Here is a 27,477-nt window from a genome sequence, read left to right as displayed (position 1 = left end):
GCAGAAGGCTTGTTCAAAGAAATAATAGCTGAGAACTTCCCAAACCTGGAAAAGGAGCTGGAATTACAAGTAAAAGAAGCTAATAGAACTCCTAATTATATCAATGTAAAAGGACCTTCTCCAAGGCATATAGTAGTTAAACTGGCAAAAGTCAATGACAAAGAAAAAATGCTAAGGGCTGCACAGCAGAAGAAAATAACCTACAACAGAACCCCTATCAGGCTTTCACCAGATTTCTCATCAGAAACTTTACAGCTAGGAGAGAGTGGAATGATATATTCAAAATTCTAAAAGACAAAAACTTTCAGCCAAGAATACTCTATCCAGGAAAAATATCCTTCAGATAGGATGGAGAAATAAAAACTTCCCCAGATAAACACAAGCTGAGGGAGTTTATTGCCACAAGACCCCCCCCCCCCCACACACACACACGAAATGATCAAGAAAGCCCTCATACCTGAAGAAAAAAAAGGATTTATAAAGGCTTTAACAAGGAGATAAATAGATAAAATCAGAAAATTGCAACTCTTTATCAGAACAGGCTAGGAAACACTTATAACATTAAAGATAAAGGGAAGGAAAACATCAAAAATAACTATAATCTCATCATTTTAATCACAAACTCACAACACAAAATGGAATAAGTTGTGACCCCTGTAACTTAGAAGGGGAAGAGAAAAGGGATGCAACCTGCTTAGACAAGGAAATAAGAGGCTATCAGAAAATGGACTATCTCATCCATGAGATTTTTTATACAAACCTCACAGTAACCACTAAACAATAATCAGAACAGAGACACAAATAATAAATAAAGAGAAAACTAAGAAAACCATCATAGAGAACTACCAAACTGAATTGGTAGTCCAAAATAAACAGGACGAGAAACAAGGGAAATAATACAGAACAACTGGAAAACAAGTGATAAGTTAATGGCAGCGTTAACCCCTCATATATCAATAATCACTCTCAATGTAAATGGATTGAATTCTCCAATCAAAAGACACAGAGTGGCCGAATGGATTAAAAAACAAGACCCAACAATATTCTGCCTCCAGGAAACACATCTTAGCTCTAAAGACAGACACAGGCTCAGAGTGAAGGGATGGAAGATGATGCTCCAAACTAATGTCAAATAAAAGAAAACAGGTGTTGCCATACAGATATCAGACAAAGTAGACTTCAAGATAAAAAAGGCAATGAGAGACAAAGAAGGACATTATATAATGATAAAAGGGACACTCCACTAAGAAGACATAACACTTATGTATGCACCCAACACAGGAGCACCAAAGCACATAAAGCAGCTCTTAACAAACCTAAAAGGAGATGTTAACAACAACACAATAATAGTAGGGGACGTTGACACCCCACTTACCTCAATGGATAGGTCATCCAGACAGAATTCAACAGGGAAACAGTGAAATTAAACAAAAAACTAGACCAGATCAACTTAATAGATATATATAGAACACTCCATCCAAAAACAGCAGAATACACATTCTTCTCAAGTGCACATGAAACGTTCTCAAAAGATAGACCATATGTGGGAAACAAGGCAATCCTCGATAAATTTAAGAAGATTGAAATCACATCAAGCATCTTTTCCAACCATAATGGTATGAAGCTAGAAATACAAGGGAAAAATGGGAAAGTGACAAATATGTGGAGACTAAACAACATGCTACTGAACAAACCATAGGTCATTGAAGAAATTAAAGGAGAAATCAAAAAATGCCTGGAGACAAATGAAAATGAAAGTACATCATACCAACTTTGAATGGGATGCAGCAAGATTGGTCCTAGGAGGGAAATTCATAGCAATACAGGCCCATCTTAACAAACAAGAAAAATCTCAAATAAGCAATCTTGAACTACACCTAACAGAAAAAGAATAAATAAAGCCCAGAGTTAGCAGACAGGGGAATAATAAAAATTAGAGAAGAAATAAATGAAATGGAAACCGAAAAGCCGGTAGAAAAGGATCAGTGAAACTAAGAGCTGGTTCTTTGAGAAGATAAATAAAATTGACAAACCCATACCCAGACTCACTAAGAAAAAAAGAGAGAAGGCTCAAATAAATGAAATTAGAAATGAAAGAGGAGAAATTACAGTGGATACCACAGAAATACAAAGGATCGTAAGAGAATACTATGAAAAGCTAGATGCCAACAAATTGGACAACCCAGAAGAAACAGATAAATTCTTAGACTCATACAACCTTCCAAAACTGAATCAAGAAGAAACAGAGAATCTGAAGAAACCAGTCACAAGTAAAGAGATTGAAACAGTCCTCAAAAACCTCCCCAAAAATAAAAATCCCGGACCAAATGGATTCTCTGGAGAATTCTACCAAACATTCAAAGAAGATTTAATAACTATCCTTCTCACACTATTCCAAAAAAGTTGAAGAAAATGGAACATTTCCTAACACATTTTACAAGGCCAATATCACCCTGATCCAAAGCCAGGCAAGGACAGCACGAGGAAGGTTACGGCCCAATATCACTGATGAACATAGAGGCAAAAATCCTCAACAAAATATTGGCAAACCAAATACAGCAATGCATTAAAAGGATCACACACCAGGATCAAGTGGGATTTATACAAGGAACACAGGAATGGTTTGTCTTCTGCAAATCAATCAGTGTGATAAACCACATTATCAAAATGAGGAATAAAAACCACGTGATCATCTCAGTAGACACAGAGGAAGCATCTGACAAGATCCAGCATCCACTTATGATAAAAACTCTCAGTAAAATGGATATAGAAGGAAAGTACCTCAACATAATAAAGGCCATACGTGACATACCCACAGCCAACATCGTACTCAACGGGGAAAACTGAAAGCCATCCATCCCTCTGAGAACAAGAACAAGACATGGGTGGCCACTCTCACTACTCTCTTTCAACATAATACTGGGGGTTTTGGTCAGAGCAATTAGGCAAGAAAAAGAAATAGAGGATTCCAAATTGGATGTGAAGAAGTGAAACTCTCAGTGTTTGCAGACGACATAATTCTATGTATAGAAACCCTAAAGAATTCATCGGAAAACTATGAGAAATAATCAACAACTACAGCAGAGTTACCAGGTAGAAAATCAACTTGAAAAATCAGTTGCATTTCTACACCCTGGTAATGAACTAACAGAAAGAGAACTCAAGAACACAGTCCCACTTACAGATGTGAAACCATAAAACTCCTAGAAGAAAATATAGTCAGTATTCTCTTTGACATCAGTCTTAGAAGGATCTTTTCAAATACCATGTCTACTCAGGCAAGGAAAACAAAAGAAAAAATAAACAAGTGGGACTTCATCAGACTAAAGAGCTTCGGCAAGGCAAAGGTAACCAGGAACAAAATGAAAAGACAAACCACCAACTGGGAGAAAATATTTGCAAATCATATATCCGACAAGGGGTCAATCTCCAAAATGTATAAAGAACTCACACAACTCAACAGAAAAACAACCTGATCAAAAAATGGGCAGAGGATATGAATAGACATTTTTCCAAAGAAGATATACAGATGGCCAACAGGCACATGAAAAGATGTTCAACATCATTAATCATCAGGGAAACGCAAATCAAAAATACACTAAGACATCACCTTACACCTGTTAGAGTGGCTGTGATCACTAAGACAAAAAATAACAAATGTTGGAGAGGATGTATAGAAAAGGGAACCCTCATACACTGCTGGTGGGAGTGCAAAATGGTGCAGCCACTATGGAAAACAGTATGGAGATTTCTCAAAAAATTAAAAATAGAAATACCGTATGACCCAGCTATTCCACTACTGGGTATTTCTCCCAAGGACTTGAAATCAACAATTGAAAGAGACTTGTGTACCCCTATGTTCACTGCAGCATTATTCACAATAGCCAAGAAGTGGAAGCAACCCAAGTGCCCACTGACTGATGAATGGATAAAGAAGATGTGGTGTATACATACACAATGGAATACTACTCAGCCATAAAAAAGACAAAATCAGCCTATTTGCAACAATGTGGATAGATCTTGAGGGTATTATGTTAAGGGAAATAAACCAGATAGAGGAAGACAAAGGATATATGATTTCACTCATATGTGGAAGATAAACTAACACATGGACAAAGAGAACAAATTAGTGGTTACCAGAGGGGAAGGGGGCTGGGCGGTGGGCATTAGGGGTAAAGGGGCACATTTATATGATGACTGAGAAATAATAATGTACAACTGAAGTTTTGCAATGTTATAAACTATTATGACCTCAATAAAATAAGGAAAAAATAGAAAAAAGAGGAAGATTGGCAACAGATTAGTTTAGGGCAAATCATCCTCAGGAGAAAAACAAACAAGAGCTCTCCTCCCATAGAAGGGTGCATTGGTCATGGGTGCCAGTCAGAAAGCTCATGTTGTTTGTGTGTAGTCACCAGCCAGCTTGTCCTGTTTCGTGTATCCTCTCTGCGCCGCGTCCAAGGGTGTAGCAGAGCAGACTGGCCTTGCCCCAGCGCTCTCTTGCAGTGATCCTCTGCGCGTTTGCTGAGGAGCTCCAGACGTGGATTATGTGAACACAGCGTGAAAGACAAAAATCCTTTCAGACCTGTACTCGAGCTTCTCACTTCTCCTGTTTTCTTTTAAAAATCAGTCCTTGCTCCCCGTTTTGAATAGCCAGAGGGCATCTCTTATTCTGGTGTCACTCTGACCCGAGGCCCCTGGGCATTGCCCATGGCATCTGTGAAATCCCGCGTCAGGGCATGGCAGAGGCGCTGCTGCTTCCCCGCACGTGCGGCTCCCTTCTCAAGGCCCCGTCTGTGTTGTGAGTCCTTGCCACTTAAGTCCCAGGAGCATCAAGCAGGGCAAGGCCATGGTGCCTCCTGGAAGCCTCCACCACGCCCTCCTATCCTTGCCCTTGCCCGGACCTGTGGAGTCAGAGGACTTCCCTCTGGCGTCCATCAGTTTCAGGGCTGCTTGACCCCATCTCTCCGCCCTTGCCACGCTGTGAATGTCTCCCTTCTGAGTATTTGCTCAGGTCTGTAATTCACTGTTGACCTTAAAATTACACATACAGTAACTTAATGTAATTATTTGAAAGATTGCTATTTTGTAAACTGTGAGAAAAGATGGTGTAACTTTCAGATTGAAAAGGCTTTCAGATAGAAACAAATTACCATGCTTCTGTGCACTAGCATTGTTTGTACTTTTCAAGTGCAAACTGACATGTGCTTCCAGTCCTTTCGTATGAATTTAAACTTTAATTAAACCGATAACTTAGCACAAATGTGAGGAAATTTACCTTTAGCTTAAATCGGGTTCGCTTTTTAACATCAGTCTTTTTGTTTGTTACTTTAACAGGGATTACATCTATTACAACGATGTGTATGCCTTTAACCTGGACACATTCACGTGGAGCAAGCTGTCCCCATCAGGGACAGGGCCCACACCCAGATCGGGCTGCCAAATGACCGTCACTCCCCAGGGCAGCATTGTCATCTATGGGGGCTACTCGAAACAGGTGAGATGTGTGTAGAAAAACAGATGAACTTGTTTGTTGCCTTTCAATTCCACCAAAAATGAAAGCTTTCAAATAAGATTGCATATTGTTTTAATATAAATAATTCTCTTTACTGAATTAGAAATGGACTGAGAGTATTAACCTGCTCCTCTGTGAATATATTAAGATTTTGTACAGCCATGTTACATTCTAATCCGTTTCCCCTTAAAAGGCTGCAATGTGAATAGTTCTGTATTTGGGGATCTGGACTCCTGATCCGTGGACACTCCCCACCATGTGGTGTTCCCTGGTAGATACACCACGACTCACTTCTCCTTTCTGCTGTCAGTGGGCTTGTTCTGTTTTCGTTTGCGAGCAGGGCTGACCTGACTGTTCTGCACATCTTAGTGCACCTGCACTGGAGCGTCTGATTGGCTTCCGGCTTGTTTCCTCACACGGCGTGCCTGCTCACGCTGTCAGCAGCCACCGCGTTGCCCTTGCTCCATTCCTCATCAGCACTTTACCAACCGGTCAATGTCTGTGTGTCTGAGGGGGATGAAATGGTGTCTCATTGTAGGCTTTTTTTATTTTGAAAATTTCCAAACATAGTAACTTGAAAGAATTAGTGATCACGTATGTATCCCACCTGGATTCTGCCTAATTATTTTACTGTACTTGTTTTATCACATATCTGTTCATAGCTCTACACTGCTGTCACCCATCATCTTTTTTGATGTATTTCAAAGAAAAGTGCAGACATCTGTACACTTGCCCTGAATATTTGAGTGTGCATATCATCAAGTAGAGTTCAGTGGTTAATTTTTAAAGTAAAATCGACCTTCAGTGAAGCACACACATTTTAAGTGTCTCCTCGTCGATGGGGGCAGGTGCCTGCATCTGTGCGCCCCAGCTCCTCGTCTGCTCTGCCCTCCCAGCCAGTCCCTGCTCTCATCCCCCCAGGGGCAAGTGCCCCTTTGATTTTCCCACACATACTTGATTTGCTCTCCTAGAGCTTCTGAGTGATGCACTCACACAGTATGTGCTCTTGGAAGGAAGCCTTCTTTCACTTCACGTGTTTTCGAGGTTCGTCCACGTTGGATGTTTGAGTTCATTGCTTCTACAGGCTGAGTCGTATTCCATTATTGAACACAGCACAGTTTGCTTTTCCATTTTGTGTTCGTGGACACCTGGGCTGCTTCCAGTTTTTGAGTATTCTGAATAAAGCTGCTGTGAACATTCTCGTACAGTCAATGTGTGGCTATAGGTTTTGATTTCTCTTGGGTAAATACTTAGAGTGGAACTGCTGGGTCACAGAATGGGTGTAGGCTTGATTTAATAAGAAACTGTCCCACCTCTTCCCAAAGTGGTCGCACCAGAAATGTCTGAGGGTTGTGGTTGCTCCACATCCTTGCCAACACTTGACAGTGTCAGGTCTTTTTATTTGAGCCATTCTGGTGGTTGTGTGGCATCTCATTGTGGTTTTAATCCTCATTTCCCCCAGGTAAAACAGGCTCTCTGATTTGCTGGCTGAGCAGGTTGCCTCCAGGCTGGCCAGGACGACTGAGGCAGGAGGGGTGCCCTGCAGCAGGGCAGCGCCCTGTGTGTGCTTTCTTCCACACTCCCCACTCCACCCCAGTGAGCACATGGCCCTGCAGCTCCCTGCATGGCTGGAGCTCCAGGTGGATTCTACAGCCCAGGGAAAGAAGGGGTTCCAGCCTTCAGTGGCAGTTGATCAGAGATTGAATATCCTCTTAAATTTTTCTTGGTCAGTCTTTGTTCTAGAACGAGAAAATGGACTCATTTTCAGCAGTTGTGACCTGCCCAGGCCTCTGCTGTCTGTGTGACAGTCGGCAGGGCCCTGAGGAACAGGCTGGTCTTGCCAGAAGATGCGCAAAGTGCCCAGATCTAATGCTTTATCGCAACAGATGCTTCACAGAGTCAAACAGGATGATAAGCAGAGTGAAGCCTTGTTAAGCTGATGCCACTAATCAAAATCATGCCTAATTCTCAACAGCTGCTCTTCCCCAGCTGGGCATACCAGCCAGCCTTCAATCTGATGGTGGGTCATCCGAGCCCACTTAATCCAGTGGCCGCTTACTCCAGGCCTTGGCATTTGAACTGCAGTGAAAAGCTTGTCTGTTTGGATTCATCAGAACTAGTGAGAGATTTGAGTTGTGAATGCTACGGAATGTTAAGAAGTGTTAGTCTAAGTAGGCGATGGGCTGCTCAAGTCCCGACTGGAGCGCCTTTCACAGTCCTGGAATCTGGATGGGAGTAGCGCTCCTCTCCACGTCACCGCCTGCGAGGGGGCTTGCTGGGCGACCTGCACGGTGAGCTGAGAGATGCCAAGGGCAGTGTCCAGTGAAAATGCTCTAGGACCGTCTCAGGGCAGCCTGCATGAGCAGGGGGTTAACTTGAGGCGTCAGAGAGAAAGGCCTCTAGCGGTTTCCGTGTTTCACAGCTGTGCAGCTGGGCTGCCACACAGTCCTGTGTCAGGAGACCTCACCCATCACCGTGCCTGGTTTTGAAAAATTACTCCCGTTGTAAATCCAGGGGAACCAGGATGAAATTCTGATAACTTGATCAACCCGACCTCCTGTTGGCCAAAATGCTGAGGGTTTCTGGAAGCTGGTCGGTACCATTGGCAGGTTAGAGAAAGGAAGGCAGCATGCTCTCCATGCTCCAGACATGTGAGCCCAGAAGAATTAGGACTTTTTAAAAGTAGCTCACCCTGGCCTGTCCAGGAGGGTGTCCCTAGCGCACATCGGATTGGGGTGGTTCTGTCCGGCGCGCTGGCTGGCAGGGCCTCTTGCTCAGACTGTCAGCTGTTAGCATTTCTCAGCCTTCGGGACAGAAGCAACGGCAGCACCTGGCCTCCCTCCCTGTGCTCTGTGACAAACAGCCATGCTGCTGGCAGCTCTGTCCCCTCACCCCGTCTTCTCCCCAGCACCTCCCCAGAACCCACCCAAGCAGTTTCTCAGGCTTCTCCCTGTCAGTCCTTTTCATTTTGTTCAAAGCTTGACCAGGTTGCAGCTGTTTTACGTGGCCCCCTCTCCGCCCTTCAGGGATAGACTCGGGCAGGCCCAGAGAGCGACACGAGGCGGCGCGGCTCCACAGCGTGAGGCAGGCGAGTTTGGCCCGCAGCACCGGGGTCTTTGCTCCCCTCGCAGCTGTCGCCGCCCCTTCCAGGGACTGGAAGGCACGGAGCAGGGAGTCGGGCGGGCCTGAGGGTCTGTTCCCCTCACAATTGAAATGGCTCCTTCTTTGAGTCGAAGGCCAAGGGAGCGGGAACTGCTGACATGAGCACAGAGCGCTGGCTTCGAGATGGCCCGGGGCGAGAGGACGGTGTATACAGCCTCGAGCTGGGCTCTGGGGTCGCAGACAGACACTGAATGATTTCAGAGCCAGTCGTGTTGTTTTTAAACTGAACGCTGGAACACTTGCTATGCATCTCTCACATGTCTTTGGATTCTGTTAATACCGCGTTGGACAGAAATTTCTGAGTGGAGGAGTGAATTCTCTGTGCAGCGGACCGCGACTTACTGCTGTCCGGCATTAACATCAGCTCCTGAGCTGCTTAAGGAGGCGGCTCCTCCTCAGAGGAGAGCTGGACCCTTTTCAGGGCTTCACACTCCTGGAGGGAAGTTTGACAGCTCCAAAAACTCATGCAACTTCTGTTTCGTCTTCTGTGCCGTTGAATGCAGTGAAAAGACTGTGAATTACAGCGGCTCTGCTCTACGTTAGTGAGAGAGTCTGCGACACAGGTCATCCGAAGTGCAGAACACGAGGTAGCTTTGTGCTGTTCCCTTTGAAGACAAGGAGATTGGATCTGGGGGAAGTCACAACACTTGAAGAAGAGAAACTGTACTGTGAAAGGAGGAGCTAGAGAGCCGTTGGGGCGTGCAGACCCGTGAACTCGTCAGCTCCTGTCAGAAAGTGGGTAGCTTCCAAACCTCGCAGCCAGCCAGGGCTCTGCCCCGGGTGGAAGCGTGGCCCCGGCTCAGCTGAGCAGCCCTTCTTAGGAAGGCTTCTGGCTCACAAGGCCTTGAGGGGGTGTCTTTGAATCTTAGGGCATAACAGATCCCCCCTTTTGCCTGTTGACCTAAGAAGAAATCATTGCTGTCAGCAAAACAACACGGTAATGCCTGCAGGTGCAGTGATGACAGGGAGGCTGGCAGAGAGGTTGGCTGAAGTTCAGCCGTGATCTGAGTTTCTGACAGCAAATAGAGATGTCACTGAATTCCTTCAGCATCCCCTCCGCGGGTCAGGCCTCTGGGTGTGAATTTAGTTCCTGAAAATGCCAGGCCTTTTGGTCTGGAAGGGTAGGCGTGGAAGTGGTAGGTAGTCCCTTGGTCTGTATTAACCTGCTAGAAAAAGAGCAGAATGTCTGGTCCTTTTTTTTTTTTTAAAGCTGAGCGTCTCCAACCTCTTTTTTTTTTTTCCTGAGGAGGATTTGCCCTTAGCTAACACCTGTTGCCAGTCTCCCTCTTTTTGTATGTGAGCCCCCAGCACAGCATGGACCACTGACACATGAGTGGTGTAGGTTCGTGCCTAGGAACCAAACCTGGGCTGCCAAAGTGGAGCACACTGAACTTAACCACTAGGCCAATGGGGCTGGCCCAAGAATGTCTAGTCTTAATAACTCTGTGTGATGTGCAGAAGGTGTGCCTCTCGAATTGCACAAATGTTCCAGGAGGACAACAGAAGGGCACACACCAGATTCCACTTCCTGAGGCTGTTCTCCACGAGTGACTGAAGTTGGACCTCCTTGGTTTTAGGGTATTCAGGCCCACATGTTCAGTCCATGAACAACGGGCTTGTTTGTTTTGTTTTGTTTTGTTTTCCAAAAGGAAAATCAGGTTTTTTTCCCTTTACAGTTAACACAATACATACTCATTAGTTAAAAGAAAAAGAATTATGTATGTGTTTCCTGGCTCTGTCAGCCGAGAGAGGGCATAGAAGCAACAACACCCAGCAGCACTGAGTGCACCTGGTACCCAGACCTTAGTTTCTGATGCCACTGCCAATAAAAGGAGCCAGGGCTCCTTGGAGAAACGGCCGATTTTAGGACTGGGGCAGGAAACGTACAAGACGAGTCTGCGCGTCTCATAGTGCCGGAACCTAAGGAGGTGCTTATAAGAAACCCACGTTGATGGGGGCTGTCAAAGGGACACGGGAGCCAGCTGAAAGAGTTCCCAGGGCCAAAGCTGGAACCGTTTGAGCAACAAAGTAAGTGAAGTGGCACTGGCATCTAGCTCAAAGTGTGACATGAATCTCCGTGAGTCCATACTCTTATAAACAAACGCTTGAATAGACGAGTCAGGAGGAAGAGACCGGTCTCCTGTGCAGAGTCCTGCATAATTGTGTGGACACTCCGCCCTCAGGAGGTGCAGGTGACTCCCCTCTCCTCAAGTAGGGGCTGCGCAGAGTGATGTCCTTCCCAAGAGGACAGTGTGGAAAGTTGGGAGAGTGGTCACTTGACCGTGGAGAAACCTGGCCAGTGTGACCTCAGCCAGGTGGTGAAGGTCAATGTCAGCAGTGAAAGGTCACGGTGACAGCATGCACACTTAACATGATGAATGAAAAGAGCACTTTACCTCTGGGATCCAGAAGCCAAAAACGCACAGCCCCATTCTAACCATGAGAGAAACACCAGACAAATCCCAACCGTGGGCATTCTACAAAGCATCTGTGCAGTCCTCCTTAAAACTGCCCAGGGCACCAAAAAATGGCACGGACAAACCGTCCTGGCCCGGAGGAGCCTGCGGACTCGTGACCACTACACCTGACGTGGTGTCCTGGAACAGAAGAGGTCAGTAGGAGAAACTGAGGAACTCTGGATAAACTGGGGCCTTCATTTAATAGTAGTTTGTCAGTTTTGGCTCATTAATTGCGACAAACCTACCACACTAACGTAAGGTGTTAACAGTAGGGAAACTGGGTGCAGGGTACGGGGGAACCCCCGGTACTATCTTCTCAATTTTTCTGTAAACGTAAAACTACTGTGAAATTAAAAGTTTATTAAAAGTAGGGAATTTAAAGGACAAATACAAAGCAGAAATTAAGATTTCCTGAAATCCCTTCACCCAGAGTAACGTTTTGCCCAGTAGCGCTCAGGTACGAGGCGTGGCGTGAGGACTGCAGGGTGTTGTTCCGAGAGTGAAGGAGCTGGTCTGGCTGTGCTGTGAAACCTAGTTCAAAGCTGAGGAATCAAGGTTAAGAAACCTGGGCTTTGTTGTTTGAGAAGCTCAAAAGTTTTTAAATGGCGCAGTGCTGGCTCCTCCACGGAGCGTTAATTTGATCCTTGCACCAAAGCCTGAACTGCATTATTTGAAAGATGATGGGCGTTGAGGATACACAGGAGTTGAAGGTGAAGGATGGCTGTAGACCGATATTAGAGGCCCCTGTGGGGTCTCCAGCAGGGTCCCCGTCCTCCTAGAACAGGGATCGCTGCAGAAGCTCTAAGGAGAGAGAGTGCCGGCATATTCCAGCATGATTGTGGTCATTGGAATGGCGGGTTTTTAAATTTAAAATCTGTTCTTAGTTAATAAATTATACCCACACTTTTTGTTAGTCTGTTCAGATGAGGTCAGAATTGAACCCGCTGTGTTTCAGATTCTCTTGGAGGCTGGTCTAGAAGGCGGGGCTCCTTGTCACTTCCATGAAGACTGAGATCACTAGCCTGAGGGCTGTGCCGGGGTGGTAGATGGCCCCCGGCTGTTCTCACATGACTCCCTTTCCTCTTGCAGAGAGTCAAGAAAGATGTGGACAGAGGCACCCAGCATGCAGATATGTTCCTGCTCAAGTCTGAGGAAGGAGGAGAAGGTACTTGCATTGTGCAGAGAGGATGGCCATGTGGATGGTCTGTGTGCTGCTGCAAAAGGTGGGGCAGACAAACAAGCCCACCTGCCCTTGGGGCCGTGGGGTGGCGGTGAGCCCCCTGCGCACTATGCTGGAGCTGTGGACAAGCCCCCCTCACCCCCAAGCTGGCCCGGCCAGACACTCCGCGTAACCCTAAGTGTCCGCCTGTGTGCGCAGCAGAAACGGCTGTGGTCCTCACCCCTGGGTGTGTTCACTATCGACACTCCCTGTGTAGAGAGTGGGAGCCACTGCTTTGCAGTCATTTCTCTTGTTCTTGCTCAAGAGCAATGACTAGAGTTAGGATGTAGACTTCTGCAGTACGCGTTGGGTTGATAACCCCAGTGTTCATTTTTTAAAGCTCCTTTTCAAAGAGTAAGATTGCAGTTTGTATGGAGCAAGTCTTGGGATGAGAGGACTGGACTGAGGCCAGGGGATCTGGTCTGATCCTGGTCTCATTGTGACCTCCAGCATGTTCTTTAACCTCCCCATGAGGTCTCTTTTATAAAATAAAAAGATTGTTGTGCAAAACACCTTACCTCTTTCCCACTTGAAAATTCTTCAAGCCGAGTCTTCAAAAATGTTGTGTACCCAGGCGCTTCTCAGCAGCCAGCCACCAGCAGTGACTGATGGGGACACCTGTGTTTACCAAGTGGGAACCAAGGTTTAGAGCCGCGCAGTCTGAACTCAAAAGCCGGACTGTGTTCCAGGCAGCGGGACCCCGAGCGTGTGTGCTCAACCTCTGTGTCCTGACCCTCAGGCCCTCGACCCCCAGTGAGAAGTACATAGTGCCTCGTGAGCTGGCACACACTTGTGTGCATGTATCGTGTGACTGAAGCAAGCACATCTTAGCTGTGTTCGTGCAGGGCACTCTGATGTTTATTCTTTTCTGTTCCTCACAACGTTAAAAGGCTGGTCGTAATGAATCCATCTCATGGCCCACTAATGGATGCCCCCGGGAGTCACGCCTGCGCTGTGGGTTGATGCACGACAGTTGGGCACAACACTAGAATGTGTGCCGTTTGATGTTTCTGCTAAGTTTTTTTTGATGTCCACTAAAGGAAAAATGTCAGTTCTTTTTTCTAGATGTGGTGGAAAGACTTCCCTGCATCTCCCGTTAGGTTTCATTTGGAGGGTCAGCACAGAGCTTAGGACATGCCCGGAGCCAAGAGCACACAGGGCCACGGCCTGCGGGAGAGCTGGCACCGCCTCTGCGGCTCTGATGAGACGGAGCAGCCCACGCAGGGGCCACCAGAGCACGGCCTCATAGCGGGCGGGCTGAGATGCTGCCAGAAATAGGCGTGCCCGCTCCCCACATGCCTCTTCTGGCTCATTCCGGCTCCTGAACCAGCTCGAAAGTGCCCCTTGTGGGGAGGTGTTCGCAGGGTGTGTGAGAAAGCTGCTTCAGTGCAACTGAACCATCATAGAAGGGTTAAACTTTAGTGGGGGGCGAGTTGAAGTGTTCCGTTTTGCTGCAGAGGGAGCAGAATGAGCGAGCTTGGTGTTTTACCTGCAGTCGTGTTTTCTCATTTCTCGTAGTCACTGGGGGCCCCTCCCTCCCTCTTACCCCACTTCCCTTCTCCCCTTTGACAGGCAGATGGACATGGACTCGCATTAACCCTTCAGGCGCCAAGCCAAGCCCGAGGTCTGGCTTTTCAGTGGCTGTGGCCCCAAACCACCAGACGCTGCTCTTCGGGGGCGTCTGTGATGAGGAGGAGGAGGAAAGCCTGCAGGGAGACTTCCTCAATGACCTGTACTTCTATGACGCCGCCAAGAACCGCTGGTTTGCGGGGCAGCTGAAGGTAGACTCGGGCTCTGGAGCGTGTGCCACATGTGTCAGAAGCGCACCTAACACAGTGGAGCCGCGCCTGGCTCCACTCCATCAGCGTCGGCCATTCTTCCTTCCAGGCGAGGTGTTGGGGTGCCGGGGCCCTGTGCGGTCCCTCTGTGAGGCTCTGTGTGAGCCGTCACGCCTTTGCTGTCATTGTAAGGAGGGAACTGGTCACCTCTGCCTCTGCTGCCGGCAACAGCCCAAGGGAGGCAGCACAGGGCCTTGGGCCCAGCATGGGACACCCTGGGGCTCTGAGCACAGATGAGCTCCCCCGGTCAGCAGCCTAGAGGCAGGGCCCCGAGGCTGGGGGAGGGCCGTCCGCTGGGGCAGGGACTCCAAGCTCTCCCTGAAGTGCTTTGGCCCCTGTGGTGGGCATCACGTATGTGTGAGAGCACACATCTGGACTCTCTGCCCTCTTCACCTTTTCCTGGAGGGGTTATACCAAGAGAGGGTGAACCCCAGCAGAGGATTGGGGCGCGGGTCTCCAGCTGTTGGCCCAGCTCCCCTTGGTGGCTGTGCTCACTGTGCTGCTCCTTCACTTGCCTGCCCTCCGGAGTACCCGTGGAGGCCGCCGGCTCGCCACTGTCTGTCTGCTGCTGAAGGGCGCTGCCTTGCTTTGTATCCACAGGGACCTAAGTTGGAGAAGAGGAAGCGCAGGCGGGGCAAAAAAGTGGAGCCCGAAGGTGCTGACAAGCAGGAATCTGGGGGGGCCAGCACCCAAGCACCCCTGGAAGTGGTCAGAGAAGTGGTTGCAGAGGATGGGACCGTGGTCACCATTAAACAGGTGCTCCCTGCCCCGAGCCCGGCAGGACGACCACAGTCCGACGAGGAGGACGGCCCTGATGAAGCAGAAAGCCCCACGATCGAGCCGAGCCCCCGCTCCAACGCCATGCTAGCGGTGAAGCACGGACGGCTCTACCTCTACGGGGGCATGTTTGAGGCAGGTGACCGCCAGGTCACCCTCAGCGACCTATACTGCCTCGACCTCCACAAGATGGAGGAGTGGACGGCCTTGGTGGAGATGGATCCAGGTGAGCTGCGATGGGGGTGAGCAGCTCCTCAGGTCAGGTGGAAACCCCATAAAAGCATGTTCATCGCCGCTGCCCATGGTGCCTGCCCAGGTCCACCCCGTGCCAGTGAACCGGCAGTGACCTGGGCCGTGTGCTCTCGCCTTGTGGCCTTTCACATAGGGCAGGTCCTGGTCCTGGTGAGGGGCGCATCCTGTGCGCGTCCGTCCCTGCTCTAGGAGCTGAGGGGGAGTGAGACTGAGTGCCTCACAGGACACGGGCTCCCTCTTGACACCACTCGTCTGGGTCTCAGACTGTCCAGCGCTGCTCGTGGGTGCATTGTTCTAGAACAGGTTTACCCGAGCCTTCCTCTGCTGACTGTCAGCAGCCTGCCGTCTGCACGTGAGAGCAGACCAGGCGGGTGCACCCCTCTGGTCTGTCACTTTCCCGTTGACCCTCTGGGCCTCATTCTCTTTCCTCCAAACTGCTGTCCCTTTGGTTCTCACTTCCACATTGCACCACGGCCGCTGCCGGACTCGAATCACCACTCGTTTCTTTAAGATCCAAGACTAAAAGTAAAGTTAAAATCCACATTTTTAGGGAAAGGTACCAAACAGCTGGTGCGAGATTCATTACTCTCTTTTAGCAAAACGAGGTTAGAGCTGGGGCACCCGGAGAGAGTCCTGGAGATGGGCTGTGTGTTTGCCAGCCTTTCTCTCTCTCACTCCATCACTGTTTTAAGATCCAGGGGAAACGTTTTCGCAGAGCATCCAGCTACATTGGGGGCAGGGGACTCACTTTCACATTGCATTTCTTTAGTATGAAGGTGGACTCCTCAGAGGGCTCCCCGCTGCCCCCCAGCTACACTGACATTCTGTGGGTGCTCATTTTTGCTTTAAAGAAACTCAAGAGTGGCTGGAGGAGACCGATTCTGAAGAGGACAGTGATGCGGTCGAGGGTGCTGAGGGCAGAGGCGAAGATGAGGAGGACGAGGACAGCGGCGAGGACAGCGGCGAGGAGGGTGGGGGTAAGTGGGCGGGTGGGCCTTGCTTGCCTGTGGTTAGTGCCGACAGGAGGAGTGCTGGGAACGCGGGGGGCTGAGCCCCTGCAGAGCCAGAGCGCTCCATGCCAAGCTGAGAGCTCGGGGGTCCCTTCTCACCCAAAGTCCTGATTCTTACTGGTAATGACAGGCTTTCAAGTTTTACTAAATGTTTATTAACATCTGACTTGGCTTTGTAGGTGGGCTCCTGAGACAAGCTTAAGTGTTTAAAAACTACTTGTATCTGGAGGGCTTGTGAGCAGCTTGCTGTTTAAGCAATGTCGTTGTGGCTCCTTTGATAAAGCGTGGAATGCCCTGCGAGTCGTTTCTGCGAACCCAGGCTCTCACGTGTTCGCTTCATCAGGCAGCAAGCGGGCAGCCTCCTTCCTTGGCTGAACGTGTCTCTTTCTTCTTTCCCTCCTTCCCGTGAAAGAGCAACATCACCCCTTGGTGAGGCCTGGCGAGCAGTTTGCAGACTACCTGCCCCGGACCGAGCAGTACTGGGTGCAGCTCGCCCGGGACGCCGCCGGGCCTGGCGCACAGGAGAAGAGCGTGCTGAGAGCAGCCCACGCCACGGCGAGCGCTTTCTTTGATGACTTGGCGTAGGCCGCCACACGGGGCCCAAGCGACCCGGAGTGAGGTGTAGTGGCCTTCCCTCAGCCTCGCTGGCGCGATCTAAAGCGAACTGGATCTGGAGCGAGGCTGCTGCAGAGGTGGGCTTCCGTGCAGCCCTGTGTGCACCGTGGTTCTGGTGGGGCCTCCGTGCAGGGCAGTGCCGAGCCGAGCCGAGGCCACCCCACACAACAGGTGGTACCTGGAATTTGAGCTGAAACATTGGTACTTTGTGGGGGGTTTCCCTTCTGCAAAACTCAGAGACAGATGTTCTGATTGACCGCACGTTGTCGACCTGGAGATGGTCTCTGATTCCTAAAAATGGTTGGTGGTGGTCCACCTACTGCCTGTACACGCTTTCCGAGTTGTCTGTGAATAAAGCCCCTGTCTGCTGGGCGGCTCTGCTCTTTCTCTGCCACTCACCTTGCTGGGGGTCTCTGGGTGCCTGAGGGCTCCTGACTTCTCAGAACTGCTCCCATAGCCCTTGCGGGAGGAGGTGGTGGAGCCTTTCTCTACTCTTTTCTCTTCGGGCCCAAGGTTGTCATCTGCAAAGTGACAGGAAAGGAGGTTGGAGGGCAGGGACCCCACTGTCCCCATGTGGCGTCGCTGTCCAGCGCCTGGCTCAGGAGCAGTGTTCATTGCAGTGGAAGTCTGGTGCATTCACATGCCGACTGGTGCCCGCTCCAAAGTTAATGGCAGGAGACCAGTTTTCATTTGTATAATTGGGGTCAAAAGTTGGGCTTTGAATTCACACCTGGTGCATTTTCTCATCTTAAATACAACGAGAATGTAGGATTCTTAGTTTTCAGTGATAGGGCAACATCCCATTCATCACCTGGAACAGGTCATCCTCTTCATTACCTGGAAGTTTAGGGGAAAAAAAGTGGCAGCACCCACCTCCGGCAGAGCAGGGCGTGGGCCCGGGAGGGCTTTAGTGCAAGGATGTGGGCCGATGTGCCCAGAAGCAGCCCCTCACCCCACCCAGCCTTTATCTTCCCTGGGTGCTGGGCCCCCAGCTCCAGTGGGTGTGACCTCACTTGTCAGACTTCTCTCCCTTACGAGCTGCTGTGTATCGGGACGAGGGGCGTGGGCTCCTGCAAGCTGAGCAGAATTAGGAAGCTCTCCCCCTGCGGGAGCCTGCGTGCTGCATCTGCGTGCCGGAGCCTTGCTCTGAGGGCAGTGCCCATGGCAGCCGTGGTCATCGGAGAGGACAGGCCGGTGGCAGCAGCCAGCACCTGCCTGGTTGACATGGGTTGTGTTGCTGGAAGGCCTGGCTTCAGCGGGGTGTCTGTGCACTTCCCTTGGGTGCTGGGGCAATCTGGGTTTTTTCCTGACATTCTGGGCAGAGTCCAGCTGGAAGATGCTAGAAACGCCACAGAAGCCCTCCCGGTGCCCACCCCACTGGCTCCGGGATGCAGGCGCTCCAGGTCTGACCCTGTGGCCACCTCTTTGCTGCTGCTGTGGGAAGAGGTAATTAATTGGAAGATCTTGTCGGTTCCAATGCACTTGTGTGTTATCAGAAGCCATTTTCTTACCAGGGGGCCTGTACTAGATGAGATTTGAAGGAAGATATTTTTGAATCAACGATGTTGAAAGAAATAACAAACCCCCTGAAGAGGAAACTTCTCATACAAACAAGTCTGTGTTGCTGTCATGTCCACAGGGTTATTGCCAAAAGTGCAGTTTGAGTGAAAGAGGCTGGTCTGAACCCACAAGGATTAAATAAACAAGGTTCCAGAAAAGGAGCTGCCTCTCTGTTTGACTGCTGTGATTAAAACACCGGTAAAGCCCAGCCTTAAATGTGCAGCAGCAGGGCAAGGGGGGGACAGGACCCAGCGCCACCCCGGGAGCAGCAGGATGAGGGGAGGCTGGGGCCCAGGGCCGCACCGGGAGCAGCAAGGAGAGTAGAGGACGGGGCCCAGCCCTGGGCCGCTATGGGAGCAGCAGGGTGAGGGGAGGACGGGGCTCAGCACCGCACTGGGAGCAGCAGGGCGAGGGGAGGACGGGGCCCAGTGCCGCCCGGGAGCAGCAGGGAGAGGGGAGGACGGGGCCCAGTGCCGCCCGGGAGCAGCAGGGAGAGGGGAGGACGGGGCCCAGCCCTGCGCCACCATGGGAGCAGCAGCCAGCATGCCATCCCGCTCCCCTCTGTCTGCTAGTGACTGTTTTGCTGAGCTGAATGCTCTTGACACCCCAACAGCCATGAGTGGCCAGCATGAAACCCCGAGGCGTCCATCCCTGGGTTGCTGAAGGAGACGGCTGTGTTTAGGGTCAGCGAGGGCCCTGCGGTCACCCATCCCGTTTGCCTGCTCCCTGGTTTGCCGAGTTGTTGGGGTACCCCTTTCCTGCTCCCCATTGATGTGTTCTGCCCCTCTACTAGAGGTCCTTGTCACTTGGCCACACCTCCCCTGTGAACACCTGTCCAAGCAGGAAGTCAGTGGCTAGGGGACAGTAGAAATACATGAAGGGACCAGAGACTGGATGAGCCTGCCCAGGAGACAGCCTCTCCAGGGCCGTCCCACTTAGAGAGGGAGGGAGCCCTCAAGAGCCGCCCCATGTGGGATCCGGGGCTAGCTCAGGGACAGGTGAGGAAACATCACTGAGAGTCACCCATAGAAACCCCCAAATGTGTCGATGAGGAAGTGGTGACACAAGTGGATGGCTGTCCCCTAGCATGAAGGAAGAGTGATCACATGACACCCGTCTGCATCTGCTGCTTCCTCCGTGAGCACTGAAGGAACTTCCTGATAACTGCTCTTTTCCCTGTGTTTTAAATCGAGAAGCAAAGCTGTGTGTGGGCCGTCAGTCAGTAGACACCAGTCTCATCTTGTCGGCCCAGGGAGCTCCCAAGTATAGACCACAGTCATCTTCATTTCTGTTTGGCAAGAGAGCTTTGCCTTTGCTGTCCAAGTCCAGACCGGGCCTGGTCACCAGGGGTCTGACCATGGGGGTCCAGCAGGGGAAGCTAAGGCACCGGGCAGCACGGCCGGTGGCCACAGGTGCTGGGACCAAGGCGCCTCCGGCTCCCCAGCGCAAGCCCATCCTTGTCCTTGTCTCAGCCTGAGTAGCCCCTCCAAGCTCCCCACTGGATTTAAGCCTCTGGGGACTTGAGGAGCCGCCGCGGGCACAGCCAGCACCCAGCCTGGTTGGCTGGTGCCGTGCGGGAGCAGGAGCAGAGCTGGGGCTGTCACCATACGACCGAGATGGGCTCGTGGAGCACAGAACAATGGGACTCCAGAGGCAGGGTCCTCCCCGCCGTGAGGGCAGGGGTAGGGGTGCTTCTCATCCAGGGAGCTGGGCCTGGAAAGACCAGGGTGTGCCAGGGGAGGCTTTTCAGGCAGGAGAAACTCTAATGGGAAAAAAAGATACTGAGTAACTGCCCCGTGAGAAACACAGATGTTGCAGTTTAAGAAAATTAAAAATAGGCTCGAGGAAACAATACTGTGAGGTCCTTGGGGCAGAGCCTGTCTCGGTGGTCACCTCTGTGTCCTCCGTCAGCTAGTAGAGGGGAGTGAGTGGAGGCGGGACGCAGAGGCCTCGGACACCCGGCTTGCAGTGGGGAACCTGGGCCCTGGGACAGTGGATGTGGGGACTGCTACGTGGGAAGATGGGGGTGGGGACACGTTCCACATTCGTGTTCACAGAGGTCTCCTCAAAGAGTAATAAGATCCTCCAAATGTGACAGAGGGATGCTGTCAGGTAACTGCGAGCTTGGTTCCATGGAATTTGCATTTATCCATCTCGAAATTTTGGGAATAGAGGGAACTCAGAGGAGAGACACTGACTTAGAATGAGATGACGCGACTTAGCCAAAGTTTCAAATGACGACGTTTATTACTAAAAGGAGCAAAATTTTTCTTGAATCTCGACAGTGTCCTTTGCTTTCAGATAATGAAATATATAGTAATGGTATGATTTAAACAGTTACATTCATTAAAGAAAATTATTTTATTTTCATTTTGTAAGTAACCAAGCTATTTTTCCAGCTAAGAGAAAAGAAAAAAGGCCGAGGTAACGTTTTTAGCCGCTTCATCAATAAGAAAAATCAGAACATAGTCAACATTCCCTTTTTGTCAATGCACAGAATGATCGCACTGTGGTAGCAAACAGTTTACATGCACCAGGGGAAAACGGAAAAAAGAAAGTGCAGATTGAGACCGATTTCTGTTAGAATTCACAAAAAGGCATCCACGTCAGGGGTAGTGGTTTCATGTCTAGAGTGCGGGCAGGGTCCCACAGCCACCCACCCGAGCGGTGAGGGCCGTGTTGGGTTATTTCACTCTGGCTACATGGGATGGCGTGGCTTTGGAAATGGAGAATGGCGCAAATAAGAGCCCGGCCGGAGAGCACTGTCGGGTGTAGCTCAGCGTACGGGGGCACTGGCAGGTCAGCGGTCAGGGGGTGCGTCTGCTCATGGAGCCACTGTGCGTGCATGGGGGCAAGGGCCAGGAGGTTCTGCAGCATGAGGCCCAACGGGGCCACGCTGCTTTGATGGTGGCAGTGACAGCACTCAGTGGAGCAGGGCTCATTCAGAGCCCCAGTGGGAGGAGCTGGGGGTCCTGGGCTGGTCATGCAGGAGCAGCCTAGAGTGAGGCATGCCACAGTGCTCGGCCTCACAGAGCCGACTCCCCTCCTCCTGCGCCTTCTCTTCCCCCTGAACCTGATCGCAGTGTCCTTCCCATTTGGGGTAACTGGAGAGGGGCCCTCCTCCTGACTGTGTCCTGCCTTTTACAGGCGCCACCCAGAGTGGGATAAGCATCATTCACTGAAGGTCAGCTGGCTGCATAATGTATCTGCCCCATTTGGAACTGATAACGTTGAGCAAGGGAGAAAGACCCTCAGGCTGTTTACGTGCTCTCCGCAGTCACGGGTGAGCACAGGATCCGATGGAAAACCCTTTGTCTGTTCCACGTGTCATCCTACAGGAAACACGACTGTAAGTGCTTGTCTTAAGGGACTAGAAATTCTCACAGCTGCTTGTGTGTATCAAGGACTAGACGTGCACTGACCTCTAAGGAGACAGCCTGGGCGCCTGTCTGACCTTCACAGCAGGCAGAGAATGAATTACCAAAGCGAGCTGAACCAAGCGTTCTGAATGAGGTGCTGCCAGCATGGGGGAGCAGCGGTCCAGCCAAGACCCATCTTGGCCATTCCTCGAGGCCTCCTGCCCTTCATGAGTTTGGACTGCCCCGTCACCATATCACCAAGCAGTGACGGCATAGTTGGAGACCTGCATCCATGTGGCACATACACGACGGGAAGGGCAGTGGGAAAGGGTGTGCACAGGCATGACAACAGGTGTGCGCAGTGTGGGGCCCGGGCCCGTGACGCAGGCGCGCAGTGAGGGGAGCGGTGGGGCGGAGAGAAGTGAGGTAGGTGTGTGAACTTGGCTGCTCTTGCCCGCCCTGCTTGCTGTCCCCTGCACCCCAGACTCCCCGGGGCAAGCACGTCCACACTCTGAGCTGCCCCCGATGGGGCTGCCTGCTTCTCGGAGGTACAGAAACAAGCTAGAAGAAACATGTTTGCCCACTCATCTCTCAGGCACTTCCACGTTGGGATGTCACGCAGAAGGAAGCTCTGAAGACAGCTTTTGTTCCTAACGTGTGGGCCACGGTTCTGGAGAACATTTAGCCATCTTCCAAAGCATTAGCTCATCACTCCAGGGGTTCCACTGTCCGGGCACCACACCGCACCGTGTCTCCCTCTGCCGCTTCCTCTAGGGGCCCAGCGTCTCCCCCACGTCCTCAGAAAGGAAACATCTCCCCAGGTGTTTGAGTGACTGGCCGCTGCGTTTCCACAGCTCGCAGACATTCCGCGTACTCCATAGTTCATGTCCAGGCACACGCAGACACTGTAAAAACAGCTGCATTTTTCTTTTTTAAACAAAGGCAACCGTCCTTCCTCTTGTGTCTTTTAAGGCTGAGTTGCCGACACTCCTCAGCACTTGGAGCCGCTGGCTTCCCCAGTCTTCGCTCACTGACGGCATCACCTGACACATGGCCAGGCCCGGGCAAGAACCAGACCAACCGGACGCCCCGAGCTGACCGACTTGTTCCTCCTCCTCTGCAAGCTTGATCCTCTGACTTCACGTTATGCTTAACTGACTAGGAGCAAATCTTTGTCCTAGGCAAGATAAAAACGACTCCATCGTGGAGTTGACTCAGTATGAGGAAAATCTGAGGCGTCTGTCAGCTGTACTCAGTACTGTCGGTTGGTTGTAGGGTTGGGCGGCACATTCAGTTATGGAAATAGATGTCTTAGAATCTAGTAGGCACCTTTATGTGAAGTTTCTGAGACCAAAGGCAAGAAAAATTGGAAGACAAGACCTGTAAGAGTTAAAGAAGCTGAGCTTCATCTAGAAAAGAGGTTGCCCCTTCCACCCTTAGTCTTGAGAAGCATCTTACTGTCCGTGTGAAATGAAGTGACCCCCTGCAGGAGGGCCACTGGGGCATCTGAGGCGCCCACTGGGCATCCCAGCTAGAAGGGCCTCCAGAGGGGCAGTACAGGTGCTGATTCAGGATGCCTGGGAGTCTCGACGATCAAAACCCAAACTGAAAACTGCAGAAACCAAAGACAATTTCACTCGCTCCCCTGGTCAGTCACCTTCAATGAGTGCATGACGTCCCGGGCTTGGTGTCGCAACAGCGCCACTGGGCTCTCCGTAACGGCCTCCGCTTGTTAGGTGGGGTCGCCATATAATTTGTTTTCTAAACTAGGACTCTTTTGAAAGTGAAGAGGAGTACTTTTATGATGAGGTTGGGACATCAAGCGTTAGCCAGGAGCGGAGCTGCCCTAATTGTGTGCCCTGGGCACCAGACCCGGGCTGTGGGCTGGCGAGACCCAACCTGTGTTCTTCACGCTTCCTGAGGAATCTCGGGTTTGTGCACGTAGGAAAGAGCCCATCATCCTAAACATAGGTGTTTACTCACAGCCCATACAATGGGGTTTCCGTGAAGAAAGGAGTTACTGGTCGTTAGTTGTGGGCTTCTGAGGAGAGTGCGCCAGCAAGTCCTTGTGTTTCGCTAACTCTCCTCCCTCCCCTTGAATGATTTCAGCAATGGGGGTTGCATTTTTGTGACTACACCGGATTTTTATCAACATCATCCTCCTTGTCAATTATCTTGGCTTACGTATTGCATACCTGATCTGTGTCTTTGGGAATCCTATGTGCTAATGATTATGAAACTTAGAATTCAAAAGAACAGATAAGGAGAATTTTCCAGGTGCCCGAATTTATCCGAGCACTCTACAGGCACTGAGCAGACTTCAAAAAGCACGAGTAAATCCACATACACGGTTCCTCACATTTCTGGTACATGGAACATGTAAACCACAGGCACAGACAGGTTCACCTGGGGGCCTCAGAGGGCAGTGTCCTTTCAGGGGGAGGTGCAAGTGCAGGTTTCCCAGCCTTGGGGGAGGGGAGAGGTGGGCATGGGGTAGTGACCTGTGCCTGTGGGCCCTGGCTTGGTATCTCAGGTAACTCAATTTCTCTGCCTCTGGTTTTCACATTTAAAGCATGGAAGAATCTGTCAGGAGAGAAAATGACTCACGAGATTGCTCTGGGATTAATTAAAACTTGTCAACGCTCTGCACCACTGGGGGCCAGCTGGGACATGCTCATCCATTCTTCCCGACAGTCTCATGTGTCCTCATCTAGCTCAGCACATGCACACCCACCAGGAACGTGCACACGGGAAGCAGGTCAGCCGGCGTGGCCCTGGGGTGAGAGGGCTGGCGCACACGTCGGGAAACCTGAGGCTCTGGGCGGGCAGGAAGAGCAAGCGAGCCCTAGTGAAAGCACAGGCCTGCCTGCAGGGCTCCCGCGAGGCAGCCTGCTCTTTAATCAGTTTGGAAACCAATTAAAAAAATGACTTCTAGAGTCTCTGAGACCCAGTGCGTCGTGGTGGTGGTGGAATTCACCAGGAGCACAGGGAAATGACTGAAGGGCGGGGTGTTGATCTGGTTTCACAGTTGTGTTTTTGGAAAGGCGGACAAGTGAGGGGACGCCAGCTAGTCACCCGTGTGAGCCACCTAGTCATGAAACCACTGCTGTCCTTGAGTGGTGCGCATCTCTGTGCTGTTGCCTTACACGTATCTGGATTCCTCGTGGTGTTTGCATGTAAATATGTCACCTGCATTTGTAGGTACCATTTTGTGTCATGCAGTTACTGGAATGTACAAAAGAAGTCTAGAATCTTTAGAAAGAGTTGCAAACAAAATTATAAAACCCACATCCCAGCACGATGATTCTTCGAGCTGCAAAGAGCAGGAATCTTTATTTGGTTCATGTCAGGTCTGCAGCAACCACTCGATATTAAAAAAGAGGAACGGAAAGGAGGATGTACAAAAAGATGTCCCATCCCTTGAGAAAGCAGCATCTGGGAAGTTACGTCCTACAGGTCCTCCCTCCCTCTCCTACGTGCCTACTCCCCAAAAAAGACCCCCAGTGAAGCCAACCAGTGAGAAGGAGCGGGGAGTGAATGGATAACGGGAAAAAATAAACTGAATTTAACTGGAACATGCTCTAATCTTTAGTTTATTTCTGGTTAAAAATATAGCAATCCAGTGCAGTGTAGTAAAGAAATCTGCTCAAAAGGTAGCAGAGAAACAGCTAAACATCAGCAAAGCAAGGCGGAGCCGTCGACTGCTGGACCCAGGACGACTGTGGGGTGAGTTCACTGGAAGGACCTCCCCAGGCGTGGGCGCAGGGGGACCTGCGTGTGGACGCGCCCATGCCCCCAGACACGTCCCTACACGCGGCAGGGCTGGCTCCATAGCTAGGACCACGGGGCACTCGGACATTCTGGAACCTTGTTCTTTTGTTTGGATGGTGGGGCAACGCTGGTAGAGAAGGCAGAAACACCAGGAGCCTGTTTCTGTTTGACTGAAACAAGTTACGTTGTATGTTTTGGGGGAGATGGATATGCAACGATTTCTCAGGAATTTTCAACCCCTGGGTTTCAAGCACATTCCTGTCCTGGGACCAGACCAGCTCCAGAGTATGAATGAGGCATCTGGAGGGAAGATGCATATCTGGGGGGGGGGAGTTGAGGCAGGCACAGGACAAAGATGTGAGAACTCATGGGCTCAGTGACAAAGACAAGGTCATGTAAGGGCCATCGTGGACGTCTGACAGGGACACAGGTGCCTGGATACACATCCTGCATCCTAAGTGCAGAAATGCCACATGCTCAGAGCCCAGGTGTGATGTCGGAGACAGTCCCTGGCTAAGGGGCCCCACAGCGCTCCCTGCCCTCCAGCACCAGCCCCCCGGCCGCAGCGCTCTGCCGGCCCCTGAGTGGCGGCAGCACGGCTTCCCCTGCTTCTCGTGGGAGGTTGGCAGGATGGGGAAGGAGGGAGGGAGAGAGGCAGGGACGGCGGAAAAATCAGGACTTGGCTTTAAGACTCAGTGTGGGGAGCCGGCCTCGTGAGGAAAGCCGTGGGGCAGTACCGGGAAGAGGGCAGGGCCGGGGTCTGTTTCTCGGGGAGGAGAAGAGAAGGCAGACCTCTGCTCCCTTCAGAGTGCAGCACAGATTTAAAACAGAAAAGGCCCAGGCTGCTGCCAGCTGGAATGGGATGCCTTCCTCCCCGTGCCTCGCACCGTACTTGTCACCCGCCATTCCAGACAAGAGTTCTGGAATATCCCAGAGGAAGGGCAGGGTTGACCGACCTTCCCCTTCCACCTCCCAGCAGCTGCTCCCCACCCGCCCGGCACAGCGGGACCCTCCGGGGGGTCTTCCTCAGCTGCCTCCTTTTCCGCATCCCAGACGGGAGTGTGATGATGACGACAATTTATTTTTTGGCCATTGATTGGCCAGGATCCCTTTTCTTTCCATGTCAAGCTGGAGGGGCGGCGTGCTGGCCTCCTTCTGCCATGCCACACAGCATAGTGTTAGACAAGCAAAGAATTTTGGCTAAAATCCAAAAAACATTACCCAGAAAAAAAGGCAAACTGTGAGTAATACCCAATCATGTTCTGTGGACTCGGAAGCAGTCGTGGGGCAGTCCGAGTTCCAGTCCTTCCCTTGTAACGTCCCCTTTTGTACACCAACCGTTGTTGCTAACGCGACAATCTCATCAGATGAAAAAGTTAATAAACAAAATGGCGACTCCGATGTTGAGCAAGATCACCATGGCCACCAGGATGGGAGCCGAGCCCTGGAACAGAAAGAGGAAGGAGAGGTGAGCCGCGCCCAGAGGTGCCTGCTCTCGGCCATGCCCCCCGGAGGCCAGTGCACGGCTCAGGACACAGGCCGAACGTCCGCCGAACGTCCGCCTGCTCAGAGCATCAAGCCCCTCACGTCAGCATCCAGGGAGGGCTGCCACCTGCTTCGGTGGCTGCAGCTCCTGGTCTTGGAATTCCCTGCGGCTCTGAAAACCTGGGCACCCGCCCCGCCCCCATGGCCCCAGGACCCTAAGTAAACACCTGACGCCTGCATAACTGTTGCCTCGAGCTCCATTCAGCTGGGACTTCGGACATTGTCACTGAATTTCAGAGGTGGTCCACCGAGAGAGGCCCCTAAATTCAGCCTGCAACCCCAAGCCCCACCCTGGGTGAGCCCTGAGCACGTCTTCCTCAGGAAGTGCTCCCCCCAGGTGCTACATGTGCTCCCTGCTGACGGCCTGTGGCCGTGGCTCCACCGGGGGCAGCAGG

The 27,477-nt window shown here is 51.1% G+C and overlaps 2 protein-coding genes across 3 annotated transcripts in view; one reads left to right on the top strand and one right to left on the bottom strand.

Annotated features, from left to right (window-relative positions):
• KLHDC4 (kelch domain containing 4) overlaps nucleotides 1-17,227 on the top strand; it is a 54,052-nt gene extending 36,825 nt beyond the window's left edge. For both annotated transcript variants that reach the window (XM_070500292.1, XM_070500293.1), the window contains 6 exons: nucleotides 5,338-5,497; nucleotides 12,226-12,301; nucleotides 13,928-14,136; nucleotides 14,794-15,196; nucleotides 16,074-16,199; nucleotides 16,645-17,227. In XM_070500292.1, the coding sequence (XP_070356393.1) occupies nucleotides 5,338-5,497; nucleotides 12,226-12,301; nucleotides 13,928-14,136; nucleotides 14,794-15,196; nucleotides 16,074-16,199; nucleotides 16,645-16,817 (1,147 nt within the window). In that variant the 3' untranslated portion in view covers nucleotides 16,818-17,227. The remainder of the gene's footprint in view (nucleotides 1-5,337; nucleotides 5,498-12,225; nucleotides 12,302-13,927; nucleotides 14,137-14,793; nucleotides 15,197-16,073; nucleotides 16,200-16,644) is intronic.
• A 7,841-nt stretch (nucleotides 17,228-25,068) lies between these two features.
• The window catches only part of JPH3 (junctophilin 3), a 95,743-nt gene continuing 93,334 nt past the window's right edge, over nucleotides 25,069-27,477 (bottom strand). The window contains exon 5 of the mRNA XM_014831025.3: nucleotides 25,069-26,981. Coding sequence (XP_014686511.2) covers nucleotides 26,901-26,981 — 81 coding nt within the window. The 3' untranslated portion in view covers nucleotides 25,069-26,900. The remainder of the gene's footprint in view (nucleotides 26,982-27,477) is intronic.

The sequence above is a fragment of the Equus asinus genome, chromosome 28, assembly GCF_041296235.1.
Source record: "Equus asinus isolate D_3611 breed Donkey chromosome 28, EquAss-T2T_v2, whole genome shotgun sequence".
NCBI lineage: Eukaryota > Metazoa > Chordata > Mammalia > Perissodactyla > Equidae > Equus > Equus asinus.
Note: the sequence above shows the minus strand (reverse complement) of the source record. Positions and strands in the feature narration are given on the sequence as shown.